We start from the raw sequence: 20,777 nt of genomic DNA on the forward strand, positions 1-20,777 counted from the left end.
CGCCCCTTAGAAACTCAAGGAAGTGGCCAATTAAACCTTTTCCTGCAGTGAGTGACAGAGAATCTAAACCAATCAGTGTTCATCATGTTTCCTTTATTTTTCCACGTTCAGTTAAAGCAGCTGATTTACAAGAAACGCGTAGAGGAGGGCTCTGTTTACAGAGCACAAAGTATTGTCATGACATGTTAGCAGAGGTGTGGACTCGAGCAGGGGTTAAGTTGGGATTTTATATGTGGGGGGGCTCTGTGTGGAGGTGCGAGAGGGGGGCGGAGGTCGAGGATCTCATTATTTGACCTTAAGGGATATACATTGTGGCCCTAAAGCAACTGCTCCATTATCTGTATCAAATGCACACATTGATGCCACCAAATGTCACAATAAAAATAGAAAGTACTACAAATAAACTGAATTCATTTACATCTTAAATTATTAATATATATACACAAAAAAAGGTTTACAAATATCCAACCTTCAAATTGCTTTTTTAAATCAACACTGCTCTGCACACTTGCTAAAGAACATTTGTGTGGAAATCTCAATTCATTTGTAGGGCTGCGTGAGTATGGCCAAAAGTATGGGAGTAAATCTCACTGTAAACTATTTAATCATCACCAAATTCTGTGTTATTATGACCGATCATAACTCAGCTTTATGCAGACATACATTTAGCATGGTGTACAGGGCCGGTTTTTGGAATAGGGCGCCAGATCTGGGGAGGCGCTGCGCTGGCAGCTCTGGGAGGGAAAAAAACATTTTTGACTGTTTGCGCTTTTCCTAATTTTCAGCCTTGATGTAACAACATTCATAATTAAGTAAATGCAACACCCTTTTCACCCCGGTTACACTTTTCATTTGCCCTGTACGACGGGCGCTGTAAGTGATGAAAGCGAGGGGTGTTGGCTTATCAGGCGTCCGCAGCTCACAGCTAAAGTGGGTGTGGGAGCGAGCGAGAGAGATAAATGCAATTTATGTAAACAAATATTTCCAAGGCACTCCTTTATAATTATTTGGTTAAACAGGTTTGAAATTATTTCAATGTATACTATAGGACAGTAAACCAAAAATATCGTTTAAAACTGGTGAGATAAAAAGATATGCATAAATAAATGTTAACTAGGTAAAATAAGATATGAATGAACAACAAAAATAAAATAAGTTACATTTATTTGTTATTGGCTATGGTAAGTTATTGGTTATGTTCATATATTTGGTTATTAAAATGTAAACCGATCTTTTTCATATGGGTGTTTTAGAGTTGTACCCCCTAGATCTAGTCTCTAGTAATGTGTGCTTAAAGTGCACCAGATTGAAGCATTTTACTTTCATACCCCCGGACCCCCCTAGAGGATGTGACGTCCACACCCCAATTAAAACATGTTCATACAATATTGAATATATTTGAAGCCTTTTTGATGTATATTACCTATGTCAATAAGTTTCTGTTTTTGTAGTGTATTGGTCTTTTGTAGAGATGTTACTGTATGATTGAAGTAAATGTGGGAACCGTTTAACAACAGCCATTTACTTCAAAGATTTTTCTCAATGTTATTCTTATTTTTGTTAATCCTGGAAGAATGCCAGAAAAAAAGACATTCTCTTCAAGACTAAAAAAAACATGACATTAGTAATTGTGATAACAAATTAAATAAGTTGTTAGGTTAACGGCCCGTCCACACGGCGGCGTGCGTTGAAGCTTCAACGCTTCTGCCCATTCACTTGGAATGGGGTGACGTCACGCTTCGCCGAACTGCATTGTGGGAGCAAAGCGTAGCTTTTTGGCATAGGCGACATAGGCGGTCGTCTAGGGTGCCAGATCTGGGGGGGCGCTGCGCTGGCAGCTCTGGGAGGGAAAAAAACATTTGTGACTGTTTGCGCTCATCCTAATTTTCAGCCTTGATGTAACAACATTCATAATTAAGTAAATGTAACACCCTTTTCACCCCGGTTACACTTTTCATTTGCCCTGTACGATGGGTAAGTGATGAAAGTGGGGGGTGTTGGCTTATCAGGCGTCCGCAGCTCACAGCTAAAGTGGGCGTGGGAGCGAGCAAGAGAGATAAATGCAATTTATGTAAACAAATATTTCCAAGGCACTCCTTTATAATTATTTGGATAAACAGGTTTGAAATTATTTCAATGTATACTATAGGACAGTAAACCAAAAATATTGTTTAAAACTTGAGAGATAAAAAAATATGCATAAATAAATGTTAACTAGGTAAAATAGGATATGAATGAACAACAAAAATTAAATAAGTTACATTTATTTGTTATTGGCTATGGTAAGTTATTGGTTATGTTCACATATTTGGTTATTAAAATGTAAACCGATCTTTTTCATATGGGTGTTTAGAGTTGTACCCCCTAGATCTAGTCTCTAGTAATGTGTGCTTAAAGTGCACCAGATTGAAGCATTTTACTTTCATACCCCCGGACCCCCCTAGAGGATGTGACGTCGACAACCCAATTAAAACATGTTCATACAATATTGAATATATTTGAAGCCTTTTTGATGTATATTACCTATGTCAATAAGTTTCTGTTTTTGTAGTGTATTGGTCTTTTGTAGAGATTTTTTCCTTTATTCTTTATATATTCTATTGTGTATTCCTTGGATACTTTTATCTTTTCTACTGTATGATTGAAGTAAATGTGGGAACCGTTTAACAACAGCCATTTACTTCAAATATTTTTCTCAATGTAATTCTTATTTTTGTTAATGCTGGAAGAATGCCAGAAAAAAAGACATTCTCTTCAACGGCCCGTCCACACGGCGGCGTGCGTTGAAGCTTCAACGCTTCTGCCCATTCACTTGGAATGGGGTGACGTCATGCTTCGCCGAACTGCATTGTGGGAGCAAAGCGTAGCTTTTTGGCATAGGCGGTCATCTAGGGTGCGTCTAGGGTCGTCTAGTAATTGTGATAACAAATTAAATAAGTTGTTATCTTAAGTCAGGGCCGGTTTTTGGCATAGGCGACATAGGCGGTCGCCTAGGGCGCCAGATCTGGGGGGCGCTGCGCTGGCAGCTGTGGGAGGGAAAAAAACATTTTTGACTTTTTGCGCTCATCCTAATTTTCGGCCTTTATGTAACAACATTCATAATTAAGTTAATGTAACACCCTTTTCACCCCGGTTACACTTTTCATTTGCCCTGTACGACGGGCACTGTAAGTGATGAAAGTGGGGGGTGTTGGCTTATCAGCACCCAACTCTGCAGGGGCCAGAGATATGGAAAATCCACCCAAATGACCCCAGAAGTGGTTTCTTTTTGCTAAATCTATCTAAAAAGGTCAAATGTCACTTGTTTTGCATCAATCTTGATACAGGGTACTTATTATATGTTGTACTTTGGATTCCTAAAGCTTTTAGTCTACCTTACTGTGGAGGAAACTTCTGTGTAGCAATGCATGGAGTCACAGACTCAGGAAGGAGACACGGTGAGAGTTGGAGCTTTTGATGTCAAACACTGATGGTTTATTCAGAGTATTCGGCCGGAGGATTCACATCACAAATCAAAGAGTCAGAGGTTCTGACTACACGGTAGAGTTGCCACGTCAATTCTGAAGAGCCTCTCTCTATGTTAGACCTTTTAACTGGTTCACAGAGAGAAATCAACATCTCTGAAGAAGTAGACTAAACAGCTGGGAACACTGAGCCACCTGCGTCCGACGCTCATGGCCTCAAAGATTTCACATCTTAGAGTCCACAAACACCGATAAAGAAGTGCCTCAGCGTTCTCACAACAATTACCATTCGTGCCAGACAAGTTGACCGGTCACAAACTGGTGACAACAACAAATATGGCACCAAGGCCTTTCCTTAAAGGAGATAGCAGACGTCAGAGTAGATCATAAAACGTCACAGAGCAAAAGGTTAGATATCTAGAAGAATTATTCCTTAACAGTTCCTCTCTTTTTATCATTTTTGATAACCTTAAAACATTAGTCTAATAATAATTCTGGTCAATACTTAAATCAATAGGCGTCTTCAGATTCGAGTGTGGTCTCACCTTACATTCAATTACATCACAAAGTAGAATAAGATTGAAACATTCAATCACAATGATTGATACAGCCAATCATAATAGGAAAATTATCTCTCATCAGTGTTTGGAGCATCTTTTGTCAAAAGCATAATAAGGAACACACATAAAACACAGATACATAATAGCAAAAATATTTGTTTTAAACTAATATCTTTTATCATTTAAACCATTAGTTAATGTCATTTATCAAACTATAAAATCAAAACCAGAAACAGCTTAAAGATTTGCTTTAAGGCAATCACTAGTCAAAAGCATTTAAAACTTAGGATCATAAGAGATCCAGCTAAGGCATAAAATTCACAGTGGTGATTTGATCAATCTGTAATCGGCAAAGTTGCAGTGTCTTCAATTTTAGGATTACTTTACGTTTACTTCATTACGCTTTAGTCAAGAGTAAGGCACTTAGTCTTAGTAAAATCAGTACATTCATTTTAGTCAAGTACATTGTTCAAAATCTGAAAAGGAAAAGTTAGGCTAATATTCAAAGACTTTTGTAAAAACCTGGAAAGGAAGGATTAAACATTCTTAAAACTTTAATTCATACATTTGTAAATGCTACAACTGATCTGTACCAAATTAAGTCTATCAATTATTCTTATTAGTCATACTTACCTGAAAATCTACTTATGGTACTTGGAAAGGGTTCTTCTGTGTTTATCTAATGTTGAATATAGAATATCAATTTCTTTAAATTATACTTCTCTAATTTGAGGATCAAATATGCTACATAATTGTTATATGAATTATAAATATTTGTTTTGGGCCAAAACTGAAATTAATCCAGTACTTGAAACATCATTTTAGGTCTGTCTGTGCATGGGTAATACATTACAGAGTAGTGTTGTTAAGCCTGATTGCTGGATGATTAAGGATATTAACATTATCTGTTATAATATTAGAAATACCTTATTATTCAATACCTTATAATCTGAAAATATTTATTTATTAATTTTGTTTAGTGTGAAAGTGTAATCTGATCTGACTAAATATATTTATCACCACTATTTAACACATGTCTGGTCATTGGAAATATAAAAAAACAATCATTAATTGTACATCTTTAAACATCTGGTCATTCAATTCAAAGTTCATCTTTGTACGAGAGCTGGAAGAACATGTCCGTCAGTCTTCGTTCTCCTCCTCCCTTTATGACACCGAGTGTCTGGTGTGTAAAGGCATCCTGATACTGTAGATTAGCACTGAGGTGCTGATTGGCTCAAACTCTTCTTCATCAGAGCACCATATTTCAACCCCCCAATTGCTCTGCTTTTGTGTGGCTCATTCAGTGAGCACTGTAGTTAATCCCCCAGTGAGACGGAGGCTCATCTGCCTGTATTCCTTCTGCTATCTGCTTGAGTGCAACTGCGTATTCCTGATGCATCCAGGTCCCCCCCCCCCCATGATGGGAGAGGTTAGGAAGACATCAAACTCCTCCAAGAAACATGGAACCTTGTATTATAGAAACCTCTGAAGCCCTCGCTCGTCCTGCAGGGTTGTCTGCTAGAGCCCACCGAGCAGAAAGATGAAGAGAAGCATCCCATCTCGAACGACCTCGTGCTTCCTTGCACGTGGCTGGGGGTGCTCTCTGCACCCGGAGAGTGTGACCCTCTCTCTGACCCTTGGCCTTGAGAGCTGTCCTAGTTATTGGGTTAACACCTGATAGGGATGTTTTTCTGAGTGAAGACAACTCAAAGTAATGGATTAGCACATTATCATTTAATTACAAAAACAGGATAGGCCCCTCAGAATTATTTGGGAGCCTTCCTGACACATGCACATTATCATTTTGAAGGTTTGTGTTAGTCATTTAACATGCAAGAATCATATACTCATCAGTCCATAGCAGAGAAATGTTATTGTAAGTTAAAGGTGAGCTTGTCCCTGTGGATATAACCCCTTCTCAATGATTCTAAATGTATATTAATTCACCATTTACCTTTTGATAAAATATTAGTTCATTCAGGTTTGAGAAATAAATTACTCAATATAAAATAACTTACTCAATATAATTGACTCTTCCCTCCCTTTTCTTACATATGGTACATATGAAATAATAACTTAGGAGTCTATTTAAGCATGGTATAGTTTATAATCTATTAATCGAGAAGACTCAGTATCACCTGTGTGCAGCTTACAAAAAACCATTGTGATAAACATATATTATGCAGGAAATTGATACATTTGTTGAAAAACAAAGCATATCTGATTTGGGAGGAAAAGCTTCATCCCTTTAACATCTGAGTTATTACTGATGGCATAGCATGAATGATATTGGGTGTCTGAGGGTGTCATTACTGAGAAATGTCAAACAAAATCAAAACCTTACATTTGAAAACAGGTTTGCATTCCTCCACTGAAGGTGACGTTATCATTGGAAACAATAAAAGCTAATTGTTTTTGATGTAGAATCTATATATTGAATCGTTAGAGCAGAACAGAATGGTTGTATTGTAGCCTGAGTTTTGTGCAGCCTTTAGTTTTACCAGGTGGAAACATTGTCTATATAATGTGAATACATGTAGAACTAGACATTAAGAGACCCCTGACATTAGGCCTATTTGAAACAATAGTAGGGGCTTTTACCAGCTCGCCAACTTACAGGCATTCTCTGCATAGCAGTATGAATAGCCTTAAAAACAACCCACTCTTTGGTAACGAGAGTCATGTATCTGAACCAAATGCCCTAAGTGAAGCCGTTAGTCTCATCTGACTGACCCAAGGGTTGGTGCTGGTGTGACAGGGAGGCTTCCAAGTGTTCATAGCAGATGTCATGCTTTCAGTTCATGGCTCAGTGGGGGGAACAGACCCATGTGAGACAGTTTCAACGGCTGTAATGTTCAGTTTGAGGAGTGTCATTCTCTCTGGGAGCAGGAAATGGTGTCCATTCAGACCAGACCATTAATGTCATGTAGAGCAGCCATAGCATCTCTGTGACTGCACTCAGCCGGACTGCAGCAGGGCAGAACTGGGTGACTTTTAGTGAAGCCGTCCAAGGCCATAGACAAAATGGAACCACGTACTAACAAAAGGGACACAAGGTCATCAATGTCTCTCTTTACCTTTGGCCTAATTGTAAAACAAATTAGTGGAAGAAATGTGGAACCCTAATCCATCATCATGTGACATTTAGAGTTAATTTAAATAATTACTTATGGGTTCAAGTCAAATTAACATTAACATTAGAACTAAAGTCAGTCAAAATTGGACGTGCACGGATCAGAATCTAATCAATACACCATTTTCCCAGCTCTGTAATGAAAAGGATATCAAGATTAGGTACATTACAGGAGTGTTAAAACATCCAAACATGCACACTTATCTTATTCTAGTAGAGATTAGAGGACAGGTCTAATGTTGTGAACAAAATGATCAAGTCAAAGTTATTTTATTTATTTGATCTTATGTACCACATTTAATTTAATAATTAATCTTAAATTACTAATAACTTTAAAGAAGGCAACGATTTACAATGTGGATAAGGTGACTACTTATCCAAAGTGTGTGGGTGTGTGGGTGTGTGTGGGTGTGTGAACAGCTTGTCTGCCCAAGGTTAAAACATTTGGGACAGCAGTGAGAATGTTATGAGAAACAATTTGTTGCTTAGACTGAACTCGAAAGAAGCTAGATAACATGCATTTTAAATAAATCAAAACACTTGCACCTTAATTAAATACATTTGACATTTAGCTTGAGCTGGGTTCAATACTTTCTTTATGGTATTTAAATTGGGCTCAAGTAGAACCTTTACATGGATTTGGCTTGCAACACAAAGTGATACCGATCTCTGTCTGTTATGATTGGAAAGTCTCATGATTTAAAGTGTAGGCCTGTGAAGGAGAGGCCCTTGGAAAACACCATCTACTTTTTTTAACTGTAATTACTTATTGTAAAGAGATTGCAACATTATACTTTTTAAAGAATTGCTCAATTCATTTAACACATTTATTATGCACACTGTAATGAAAACGTCAACAAATATATTGATCCTGGCTTAACCAGCGACCTTTACTCTTTTGTTCATAAGCTCGGTTTCAGAAAACTTGTCAGTAGTTTAACAACTATTATAATTTTAGTAATGTCTATGGAGACCAATTGGTTGATACGAGAAATCATTTGAAGCAGTTTAATAAAGAATGTTAAACTATATTTAAAACTGTAATTAAAACTTCAACTTATATTAATTATCTGATTCCAGTGGCCAGTTGGAACAGATAATCAACAAAGTTTCCATTTTGCAGCAACAGCGCAAAAGGTTTCAACAATAATTTGTATTATGTCTGAGTCTAGTTCTGTCTTATCAGCTTTGTTTCGGAATGTGTTCAATACATTACGTTTTTTTTCATTATTACCATACAATACATAGATTTAAGAATAAATGAAACAAATAATACAACATTGACCTAAAACAGCAGACACATTTTGCAACCCTGACCTCCTCAAGCAGGTTGTTTACGACCAGCAATGATGCCTCTGAGGGTCTCTGGGAGCAGGGGCATAGGGTTTATAAAAGGTCACAAACATATCTTAACATACAATTTAAGAATGTATTCTTAAAGTAATATAATCTTCTCTTCTTCTTACACCTACAGCGCACACCCTGAACAGTGTGCTTCTTGTTTACATGTTCCTCTGCACACTCAGATGCAGGACATAAAACACTCTTTTGCTATTTATTTTCATTTTGCAGCACATCTATACTACCAGAATTTTGCAAAACACTATATATTATTTATTTTTCTCAAGTCATTTACTTTTGGTGAGTTAACTAAAGCTTAGTTTATTTTACCCTGGCTATGGACTGATTCATTATTAGTTGTTACAAAACATGCACAAGACGGCGGTTAGTACAAGAAAAACCACACTGCAATTAGACGAACAAACATGAACTCATAATAAACACCAGCGTGACAGCAAAGTTCATCCAGCTCAATTTAGTCCGGATTAAAGAGGTTTCTATGGGGAACCCAGTGGGGCACCTTGACTCGCGCACCCACCCTTGTATACAAGTCCTAGATCGGTGCCTGAAGACCGTCCAAGAGCAATAACTAGCTTATCCTCTTGCGACCCCACTACCCTGTTCTAGTGGTGCTATGCCCCCCCGATCTGGAGCACATAGACTTTTTTTCTCCGCTACCCTTTCTATCCGAAACTACAAGGTTCAAGGTTCAAGGTTCAAGGTTCTTTATTGTCAATCTGACATAGCTACAGAGTAATTATGCAGTTGAAAATCTTATGTCACAGGCTTCTCCAACAATGCAACATAATAACATAACATAATAACAATAAGAGCAAGAGCAATACAAAAATAATAATAGTTATAAAAATGAAATAAAGTTATGATGTGGAATAGTGCAGTATGAGTCTATATACAAGTTATTGGAATGATATATATATATTAGGTATTAGATACATACTACTGAGTAGCAGTTGAATGTTTGAAGTTGTTTCAACAGTTCAATTTTTAACAGTCTCACTGCCCGCGGGAAGAAACTGTCTCCGAATCTTCTTGTCCTTGCCAGGATGCTGCGGTAACGTCTGCCAGACGGCAACAGAAAGAACAGTTTGTGGCTGGGGTGATGGGGGTCTTTGATAATCCGTAGTGATTCTTCCTGAGCCGCTGGGAGTAAAGGTCCTCCATGGATGGCAGCTCCGTCCTGGTGATGTGCTGTGCAGTTTTCACCACCCTCTGTAAAGCCTTACGATCGAGGTCGGTGCAGCTGCCGTACCAGGCCGTCATGCTGCCAGTGAGGATACTCTCTATCGTGCACCTGTAGAAGTTGCAGAGTATCCTGGAATCCATTTTGAACCTCCTCAACCTGCGGAGGAAGAAGAGCCGCTGTCGAGCTTTCTTAGTGATGGTGGTGGTGTGAAGAGACCATGTCAGGTCCTCAGTGATGTGGACCCCAAGGAAACCTGAAGCTTTTGACTCTCTCCACCGTAGTCCCATTGATGGCGATGGGGGCGTGTCCCTCTCCCTGCTGCTTCCTGTAGTCCACAATCAGCTCCTTTGTTTTGCTGATGTTGAGATGGAGGTTGTTCTCCTGGCACCAAGATGTCAGGTTTTCGACCTCCTCTCTGTATGCCGTCTCGTCATCGTCTGTGATCTGGCCGATGACGGTCGTGTCATCAGCAACTTCACGATGGTGTTGGAGCTGTGTGTGGCCACGCAGTCGTGGGTGAACAGGGAGTAGAGGAGAGGGCTGAGCACGCAGCCTTGAGGGGCACCGGTGTTGAGAATCAGGGTGGAGGATGTGATGTTTCCCACCCGCACTGCCTGGGGTCTGCCCGTCAGGAAGTTCAGGATCCAGTCGCAGAGGGCGCTGTTGAGTCCGAGGTCTCTGAGCTTGATGGCCAGCTTGGAGGGCACAATGGTGTTGAATGCTGAACTGTAGCCAATGAACAGCATTCTCACATATGTGTTCCTCTTCTTCGGGTCCAGGTGTGAGAGGGCAGTGTGGAGGGTGAGGGCTATGGCGTCGTCTGTGGACCTGTTTGCTCTGTAGGCAAACTGCAGGGGGTCCAGAGATTCAGGGAGGGAGGAGGTGATGAATAATTTGACTAACCGCTCAAAGCACTTCATTATGATGGAGGTGAGTGCTACTGGGCGGTAGTCGTTGGGGCAGGTGATGATTGTCTTTTTGGGGACAGGAATGATGGTGGAGTGTTTAAGACATGTGGGGACTACAGACTGCAGCAGGGACCTGTTGAAGATGTCTGTGAACACCTCTGCCAGCTGAACTGCACACACCCTGAGAACACGGCCAGGGATGCCATCAGGTCCAGGAGCCTTGTGTGGGTTAACCCTTTTAAAGGATTTACACACATCTGCCCTATTTAAAACAAAAGGGCAGTGTAGCTCCTGGTCCCTCTGTACCTCCACAGCCTGGCTGCTCTCAAAGCGTGCAAAAAAACTGTTTAGCTCATCTGGGAGAGATGCGCACGCAGACACTCCCGCAGCACCCCCCGCTGCTCCTTTGTAGTCAGTCATTGTCCTTAGTCCCGCCCACATATTCCTAGTGTTACAGCCTTTGAAGTCAGATTCCACCTTCTCTTTGTACTGTCTCTTTGCATTTTTTATTGCTCTCCGGAGATCATACTTAGACTTCCTGTACTCCTCCAAATCTCCCGCTGTGTGCGCGAGAGTGCGCGCTTTCAGTTTGCCGCGCACCTCACCGTTTACCCAGGGCTTTTGATTTGGGAATGTCCGTACAGAAACCTTCGGTACCACGTCATCGATGCATTTCCCAATGTAGCAGATGACAGTGTCCGTGTGTGTGTTGATGTTATTGTCCTCAAACACACTCCAATCCGTGGATGCAAAGCAGTTAACTGTAGTCCTACTCGACCAGCCTATAGACACGCCATAGACACGCCATCATGTTCATCACAACGATGAAACACAGTTTTGTTCTACACTTGCATGCCATGCCCACCCATGATCAATTAGCCTATAATTTTATGTATGCACCCCGGACCGGCACCAGTTCCTCCAGCAATGTAGGGAACTGTGGCGCATCAGGTAATGTACGCACCTCGCACTTGCCAGCACGTCGTAAACGGCCACAAGCCACGAGAGTGCTTTTAAACCATCTCGTTTTTAATAGAGACGGCGGTGGTGTGAGTTAAAGCTATAGACAAAAGCTGTGACTTTCTCCCTCTGAGTTCACTTCACCAGCCCATGCAGATACGGGGAGGTATTTTACACACATCCCCCGGAGCCGCAGCTGGAGCCGTGTTTTTTTTTAGAGGCGCTGGGGGTAATATCTCTGGCTGCTTGTGTTAACTGCTAGTGTTGGCCGCTGAAACCCCCGGAATCTCGGCGATTTGTTCATTACAAATCTCTATTTTGATTTCACACAGAAGTTCCACTTTACTGCTGCCCTCATTAAGGTCTTTTTAAACATCTTCGTGTATGCCTGCACGGCACATATCATGCACTTGGCGTTGACCTGCATGCCTAAAGAAGGGTGCACAAAGTGTGATGTGTTGACTTTATTAGAATATTGCTTGCAACATGATGATACACACCTGTTACACGACAATTTGTACTGCCTGAGAAAAATGCACCCAGTTTCAGATGTTGTATTTTTGTGAGCAGTCAGTATTTTTATGGTTGGAAAGAAAAGATATCCTCCACCGAAAGATGTACAGAAGTGGAAAAAGCATGTTGTACACCAGTCTTGATGTTTGAGATAAGGTAATAAAAATAATAAGTAAAAATAATAATTAAAACATTGAGGAATGTTAAATGTTCCTGTAAATTGTACCGCTATTTATTTGCACAGCATTACGACAAATTGTTATATTAAAAATAGGGTTGCAACAGTGGCGTCGCCTGGCCTGGGCATCCGGGGCTTTAGCCCCGAATGTTTTTTCTGTAGCCCCGGACAATTCTCCCTCAATAATATAATACATTAACCGTGCTTTACGTGAACCTCATCATGACACAAGAGAGGACGGCAGCACTGTAATTTCCCGTGTTCAGTGAATGCAACAGAGGCATGACACCAGACCAATCAGAGAGTTGCATGGAAATAAACATGTGCTTGTGTCATTCAAGCTCGGCTCTGTGTGTGTGTGTGGCAATAGCGCATTTCCACCATGGCGCGGAGCGCGGTTTAAGCGTGCCGTGTCGTGCCGTGCCCGTTTTTGGTTGCGCTTCCACTAGGCCTAGTTACGGCCCGGCCCGGCCCGGGGCCACTTTTTCACCTCTTTTCTGGCCCGACAAAATTGTGGTTCTATCGGGGCCAACAAACAGGGCTGAGTCGGGCTGAGTATGCTAAACTAGAGAGAGAATCGCTGGCAAGGAGGCTACAACTACAACAAGATGAACATATTTGACCGTGATTTAATTGTAATACACGTTTCAAAATGATGCCGAAGTAACAACATACTGATACCGGTTAGTAAAAACCATGAATTAATGCTTTGGCAAGTTTGCAGACAGACGGCAGGTGAAAAACCTTTTAAAATGCGTGTTTTCTAGATGGAGATTGGCTAAGCTAACTCAATATATGCTCCGACCGTCCACACTCACAACAACGGCCTATACAGACATAAATAAAGCAGCGACTGTACTCGCCATGACACAGGCAGTCTGTGGTGTGTACTTGTTTAACTTTTGTCGAGTTTCTGAACATATATAAGGAGCTGTGAGCTCTGAGTGCTAACAGCTAACGGCTGTGTTGTTTTTCTGGGGTTCTCATTGAAGATGACGTCACGGCTCCGCCTACACTGCGTTACTATAGTAACTACCCCAGTTCCTAAACTGTAATGGAAGCGCAGCATGAAGTGAGCCGGCCCTGTTAAGGCCCAACGCGGCCAAGCAGTACCGAGCGTGGCCGAGGCCGACCGTGTGGTGGAAATGCGCCGTCACGGCGATAGAGAGAGAGGGAGAGAGAGAGAGGGGGAGGGAGGGACCGGTGTCAGCATGGACCGTGTTGTTAGCATCTGGTTAGCTAGCTGCACTAACGGACATAAGGAGCTGTTTGTTCCACAAGAAGCTGGAGGAGAGTCCTCTCCTCTCAGACTGAGAGACTCAGGTGAGCTAAAGGACTCTGAGTGTTTAGATAGTTAACTTTAGTCTAAGTTATCTCAGTGGGTCTCAAACGGTTTGGTCACAAATTATTCAAAAGATTATTTCCGCGGCACACGTTTATATGATCATTATAGTTATTTAAAAAAAGAGAATAAAGGAAAAACAGTTCCATCAGTGCCATTTGACCTTTTTCAGGTACCAGACTATAAAAATGATGTATTACATTGAATTATCACCATAGGTATTCATTCCATTGAAAGAAAAAAGAATTAAATAAAACCCGACGGGGGCTTTGGGGCTTAACAGGCTAATGTCCATTGGATCTTGAGTCCAACGCCTTAACCACTCGGCCATCCTGGTTGGACATGCTGAACAAGGACGCAAATTTCGAGCGTTGGGTTGTTTAGTGAAAAAGCAGGTATAACTTCATGAGAACATATCTGAGAGAAAGCTACGAGAATGGCGAATAGAGTGCACAAAAACCCGCTAGGCATAGCAAATACTGGTGGATGCTTTCACCCGTTTCAAGCCATATACTCCTCCTTTGAGTGGACAAACAAACTTATCTTGCCCTTATTTAAGCAATTTTACAGCCAAACAGATTGTTTTCCACCTTTTTCCTACCAGGAGTGGAGTTTGAACCCACGAGGACTAATGTCCATTGGATCTTGAGACCAACGCCTTAACCACTCGGCCATCCTGGTTGGACATGCTGAACAAGGACGCAATTTTCGAGCGTTGGGTTATTTAGTGAAAAAGCAGGTATAACTTCATAAGAACATATCTGAGAGAAAGCTACGAGAATGGCGAATAGAGTGCACAAAAACCCGCTAGGCATAGCAAATACTGGTGGATGCTTTCACCCGTTTCAAGCCATATACTCCTCCTTTGAGTAGACAAACAAACTTATCTTGCCCTTATTTAAAAGGGGAGTGATTAGTAAAATATCCATAAAGAAAAAGTACATCTGTTTACAGTTCTGCTTCATATGGGTGTGGAGAGAGGTATCCATAGATCTCTTCATTTTGCTCTCAAAGTGCACCAGATTGATGCATTTAACTTCAATATTTAAAAAAAAATCTTCCCGGGGGAGCATCCCCCCCCGGACCCCCCGAGAGGAGGTGAGCCCCCCACTAATAAAAAATACCACTTTACCCCTGCCTATATGCCGTGAGCTGATTATCGAGCCTTCATTGTAACAGTCGCGGGTGTACTGTGTGTGTGCGTGTGGGGAGTGTTGCAGTAAAAAATGCCACTGTAGTGCCGCCGCCACTGTGGGCTAAGCCCCGAATGTTTTCAGGTCCAGGCGACGCCCCTGGGTTGCAATAAACCTTTGTCCCTTACAACTGATTGTGAGAATGATTTCTACATGCTAACACTGTTTAGTTAAATATAAATGTGTCATGCTCCAAAGTTGTGCAATAATGTTGTTGTTATTATTATTCTATTCATTGCCCATTAACAGGAATTATTTTACAACAATTTAAAATATTTTGAAATACTTTAATATTTTAATTTTACATTTTAAATGTAATATTTTTATATTTTCAGATCTTTTAAAGACCAAATGTTTACCGCTTGAACAATAAAAAAGGTTGATTTATTGATAATAAAACTAATTCTTACTTGATGTGAACTGATGTAATCTTTTCCACGTGAAAAACCCTGTGGAAATGAATCAAAAATGCTTTCAACATTAGTTCTTAAATCTTTATTAATAATAGTAATGCAGTTGTTATAAGAATAATGATGATAAACATTAAAGTGTACATTTCCTCTGAATGATGATGTGTTGTAATTCCTCACTGTCACCACTGAGGGGCAGCGACTCACTACATTACATTTAGCTGAAGCTTTTATCCAAAGCGATTTACAATAACTGTAAAAACCCATACAGATTCAAACTCAGACCAACAAGAAAAGTGCAGATATATTCACTTCAAGCAAGCCGTATCATTGTAAGTGCTGGTCACTAAGTTACAAGGCCTACATTTACTTTTTTAAGTGCTTTTAAAAATAAAAGATCTACAGTCTGCTGATCATTCAAACCTGTACTGTATGATGCAATGTGCAGCTGAAAGTTTATGTTTTGCAGTTCATTTTTTATAAAAGAAAATTAAATGAATGAAATCTACTAAATAATAAAACATCTCTTTTGTACACTGAAGTTGTATGTGACATTGGAGGCATTGCCAATCCCTTTCCAATATCACACTGAGGTGTCCAAACGCAGGGCCTTTTTGAATACCCTCTGAGCATCCTCAGCGAGCATGTCGAGGATAGTAGTGAGAGCTCTGTAGGTGCAGGCATAAGAGATGGCCGCTGCTGCAGCAAATCCAAAAACTGGAATAAATCTGGACCCTTCCTCTGCTGCTAATGAAGCAACGTGAAACACAGACACCTTCAGCATGTTAAGGACAACCTCACGGCTTATTTCTTTCAAAGCCAGAGGTGATTTCATCTCTGCTCTGAGATCATGCAAAGGCACACCTCCACTATCAGCAAGACTCTGCAGTGATTTGGGATCAAGACCAAAAGTATTTTTGTACACTATGGCATTATCAACCAGCATGGTTAGATCAACAGCTAAAGAGAGCCCAGGAATCGGTACAGCTGCTACGAGTGCAGATGCAGCAGCTAGGTACTTTATTTTTGACTGGAGAGCCTCTTTCTTTTTGTTGATGATCTCAAGATTGACAATTGGCATGGCTAACAGCAGAACATCTCTCTTGTGTGCAGGAAGCTCTCTCTCCAGGGTCTCCATTAACAGACGGAAGTCATACAGGTGGAGATCAAAGCTGGACACCGGGAAGACTTGTGGAGACTGTATACCTTGATTTTCAAGACCTGCATCACAAAGAGAATAAACAAGTTAATTCCAGACAATGAAATTGGAACAGAGTACAGAAAAGCCCCAGCAACCCTCTGCAGGTCAGACACAAAGACCGGCAGGTTGTTTCAGATCTGAGAGGATGATCGGTCACACCAACAGACCCTTATAGCTCAGCCAGTATTCATATGACTCATTGTATGACCTGTTAACATTGATAGCACTTCTTCTCAACTTATGCTGCACATGTGTAAAGTTATTGTTGTCCCCTTAAATTGAACTAGTGTCTACTTGTGACCCTTGTTGCGTAAGCCTTTACGTTTTACATAAATACAACTCTCTGTTCTCGCAGTACTCTCATATATCTGGAATGACATTCTTATAATTTTATAACCATTATTTTAATTCTCTTGGAATAGGATGTTTGCATGTTGAGGGGGAGACACACCGATGGCATGTCCCGCCTGCAAATCTAAAGGGCAAGAATGTGTGGATATAAACAGGAAATGATGTACTTTTATGTCTGTGACCATAGAAAGGTTGTTTTCATTTGAATATTCTTGTTTTTGCTTCAGTTAAGGCACATTTTCACTTTCTCCCATTTCCAGTCTATTTTTCCTAAAGATACAGTATCTAGAAATGTAAACAACTACATTATTAAGCTTTTTTATGTTTTAGCTTTAGGTGAGAGCACATAATTACCTTTAATGCAGTCGTCTCTGATTTTTTTAAGGGTATCTTCAGCGTTGAAATCTCTTTGACTTCTTGTTGCCTCACGCATGTTATTGTCAATCTTTGAGCGAACAAAGTAGAACTTCTTCCCCATCTTCTGAATCTCCAGAGCGAGTTTCACATCATTTTCTCTGAAGCGATCAGCTGAGATGATGATGAAGAAGTCAAATCTTTCAAAGCCAACAAGCTGCAGGTACTTGTCAGCTGGAAAATTGGGGGTGCCAATTCCAGGAAGATCCCAAAGTGTAACATTGGGATATTGTGGATGGGGGTATGATTCGACCTTCATGGTGGTTTCTACACAACCAGTAGGGGCGGCATTCTCATCCATGTTGTCTATGCCTCTAAAGGCGTTAACAAAGGTGGATTTACCAGAGCCAGTCTCTCCTGTGACGGCGATGTGAAGTGGAATATTATCCTGCTCTTCCAAATAAGCATTGAGCATTGCAGCGGCTGCCGCAGGCCCTTGATTTTGCAGAACTTCTTTAAATGTTTGTAATTGTTCATTAGGAAGTGGACCAGCCATAGCTTCCCTTTAATCTAAAAGGAAAAAAAGGAAAGTAATTTCATTATTGTAAATTGCTGAACTGAGCATTTATAATCAAACTCACAGAAACAATGAGTTTGATAATAATACAATTACAATATCCAAACTTTGCAAAAAAAGCATGTGTTTTCTAATAAACTGTGAAGTCTACAATGAAAACTTAAGAACTGTCCTAAAACCCCAGAATAGCCATTGTAAACTCTTTATAGGCTACCTCCATACTAAAAAAAAGGAAAATCACGAAAGACATGCAAGGAGTGAGCAAAAGTCACACATATTGACTGAATATGAAACAGGTGCAACTTCAAAAAAAGATATTGATTATATCCCTTACCGTATGATGCACCTGCAACTTTATACTCAGCAAGAAAGTTGAACTTCTTTGCTGCGCTGTTGTGTGGGTTCAGACTTTAAAGAGTTCCGCCCCTTAGAAACTCAAGGAAGTGGCCAATTAAACCTTTTCCTGCAGTGAGTGACAGAGAATCTAAACCAATCAGTGTTCATCATGTTTCCTTTCTTTTTCCACGTTCAGTTAAAGCAGCTGATTCACAAGAAATGCGTAGAGGAGGGGTCTGTTTACCGAGCACATTGTATTGTCATGAGATGTTAGTGACGTTAACAAAGGTTTCACTTTATGGAGACATGTATTACCTAGACATGTTGCTTGTTGGAAACAAATGCTGTCTAATAATATATCCTGCATTAAAGACACTGAACATATTTTAATCTATAATGAATATTCTTGTACTTTCTGTGAATGAGAAGAACAAACATATCATTTGTTCTATCAGAAAGTATTCTGTATTATGTTGAACATCTTAAAATGGAAAACTCAGCAAACTACAACTTCATAAAGACATTTTAATGTATTGTTGTTTTCTTTTGGACACTTCTAAGAATTACAGCAGTGTGGCACCACTTCTAAATAAGAAGGCATCAAGGGAGTGAGGGGGACAGGGTGGGGCTATATTTTGTGTTACGACATTTCAGTGACTTCATTAAACCAATGTGTGTGTGTGTGTGTGTGTGTGTGTGTGTGTGTGTGTGTGTGTGTGTGTGTGTGTGTGTGTGTGCGTGCGTGCGTGCGTGCGTGCGTGCGTGCGTGTGCGTGTGTGTGTGTGTATATATTTAAATGTATATATTTCATTTGACTCATAGCAAAATGCCAAATCATTATGAAGATCATAATAAGGAAGACTATAAAAAAAAAAAAACTATGAATAAACCGGCAAAATGTGATCGCAATAAAGACTAACTGTATTTGACAATTTATTTTATCATTTATAAAGCATTTCATCCCAGTGGCCAGATGGCCTGGTGTTGTGAGGCAAAGGGAGTCTAAAACTAGGATGGTAGCTGTAGGTTTTGGTTGCCAAGGGTTATCTTTTCATGTTGTTTTTCAAGTTTGGTCTCTGCAAACGGTTACGAGGCTGTATTTACTGTAGGTTGGTCTTTTCAAATGGTTACTAGATTAAATAGGTGTAACCTAGCAGCTGCTATCTTCAATAACAGGAAGCAGCAGCAATACTCATTTGTATCTCACTCAAGCGACATTCATATGGTTAATTCTATATTCAAAAGTTTCCTTCACTTTGAGCGCAGACAGAAATATGTGGTTATAATGGGAGTGAATGAGACATTTTTCTTTTAATATTTGGTATTTTTGATCAGGACTGAAGTTGATTGAAAGATTTAACCCCAAAAAGTTTTTAAAAATATGACTCTGTTATAATAATTTTATAGCAGTTTTTGGAAGTGGACATTTTTGTCCCGAATGACTAATTAGGGTAGTCAATTTTAAATCTGACTCTGTGCAAAAACTAATAATGCAGCAAAATCAATTTTGCTGCTAACCTTTGACATATCACAGACTGTGATTAAAAAAGAGCCAGTCCCCAGATATGTATTATATGGAAAATAACTAATTTTCTCTGTTTTTATCATGAAAAACAACAGTGATGTCATGTTTTCAAAATGGCATTTAAAGGGTTAAAATCCTGAAAATGATGAAATATTTTGTATTTTTGATTAGGGCTGAAGTTGCTTCTAAAACTAAACTAATAATAATATAATATAATAATAATTGAACCCAAAAAAGTGGTGAAACATTTGTTTAATATAATGTTTTTATCAAAGTGTTTTGCAGTGGACATTTTGTCCCGAATGACTAATTAGGGTAGTGCATTTGAATGATACCGGAGGGTTAAGTCCGGTAAGATTTGTATTTACGGATATGATGTGTTTAAATGAATTGTTTGAGCCTGTATGCTGAAGTTGCACCTGCTTAATATTCGGTCAATATTTCTGAATATCTATATCTTTGCAGCCTAATATTATGTGATCTGAATTGTGCTGAACTAGCGTTATAATGTGATGTGTTTACTATGGCTATTCGAGGTATTATTACACCAGTTTTGAGTTTACACTGAGCCTACACACATTTCAAATGTGAATTAGAAGTGTTTTTAAATTAAATCTCCTAACTTTTAATATTATATAGTAATTTGATTGTCAAACTAATTGTTTTTTAAATGTTTGAGTAGATGATAGCAAGGCAAGTTTATTTATAAAGCACCTTTCAACACAAGGTAAATCACATTAAGAGCATTAAGAAATTGTGCAATGAGTGAATAAAACAAAACAAAACAAGCTAATGTAGAATAATACAGGTATACTGTATATACAATACATGAATACAAGTTATAAGTGCTGCAACCCCCCAATTCAATTAATGAAATTACTTTTATTTTATTGAGTGCTAATGTATGGGTAATCAAGTTTTAATGAACATATTGAACGAATTTAAAAAAGTGCTGCAAAAACATGGACCCACTGCAGCAGCTACAAAAATCCAGACTTATTTGGAAGAGCAAAAATATTCCACTTCACATCGCCATCACAGGAGAGTCTGGCTCTGGTAAATCCACCTTTGTTAACGCCTTTAGAGGCTTAGACAAGAAGGATGAGAGTGCTGCAGCCCCTACTGGTTGTGTAGAAACCACCATGGAGGTCAAATCATACCCCCATCCAAAATATCCCAATGTTACACTGTGGGATCTTCCTGGTATTGGCACCACCAAGTGGT

At 39.8% G+C, this 20,777-nt stretch overlaps 1 protein-coding gene and 1 non-coding gene across 2 annotated transcripts; both read right to left on the reverse strand.

Moving 5' to 3' along the window:
* Nucleotides 1-14,204: 14,204 nt before the first annotated feature.
* On the reverse strand, nucleotides 14,205-14,287 carry trnal-caa. The gene has a single exon. It is a non-coding gene; the product is annotated as a tRNA-Leu (tRNA).
* Nucleotides 14,288-15,279: 992 nt separating this feature from the next.
* Nucleotides 15,280-18,088, reverse strand: LOC117481590 (interferon-inducible GTPase 5-like). Its single transcript, XM_034129330.1, has 3 exons — nucleotides 18,027-18,088; nucleotides 17,116-17,685; nucleotides 15,280-16,430 (listed from the first exon to the last, which is right to left on the reverse strand). The coding sequence occupies exons 2-3, from the start codon at nucleotides 17,669-17,671 to the stop codon at nucleotides 15,793-15,795; spliced, it is 1,194 nt and encodes a 397-aa protein (XP_033985221.1). The 5' UTR covers nucleotides 17,672-17,685; nucleotides 18,027-18,088; the 3' UTR covers nucleotides 15,280-15,792.
* Nucleotides 18,089-20,777: the final 2,689 nt, after the last annotated feature.

This window comes from Trematomus bernacchii, unplaced genomic scaffold (genome assembly GCF_902827165.1).
Source record: "Trematomus bernacchii unplaced genomic scaffold, fTreBer1.1, whole genome shotgun sequence".
Lineage (NCBI taxonomy): Eukaryota > Metazoa > Chordata > Actinopteri > Perciformes > Nototheniidae > Trematomus > Trematomus bernacchii.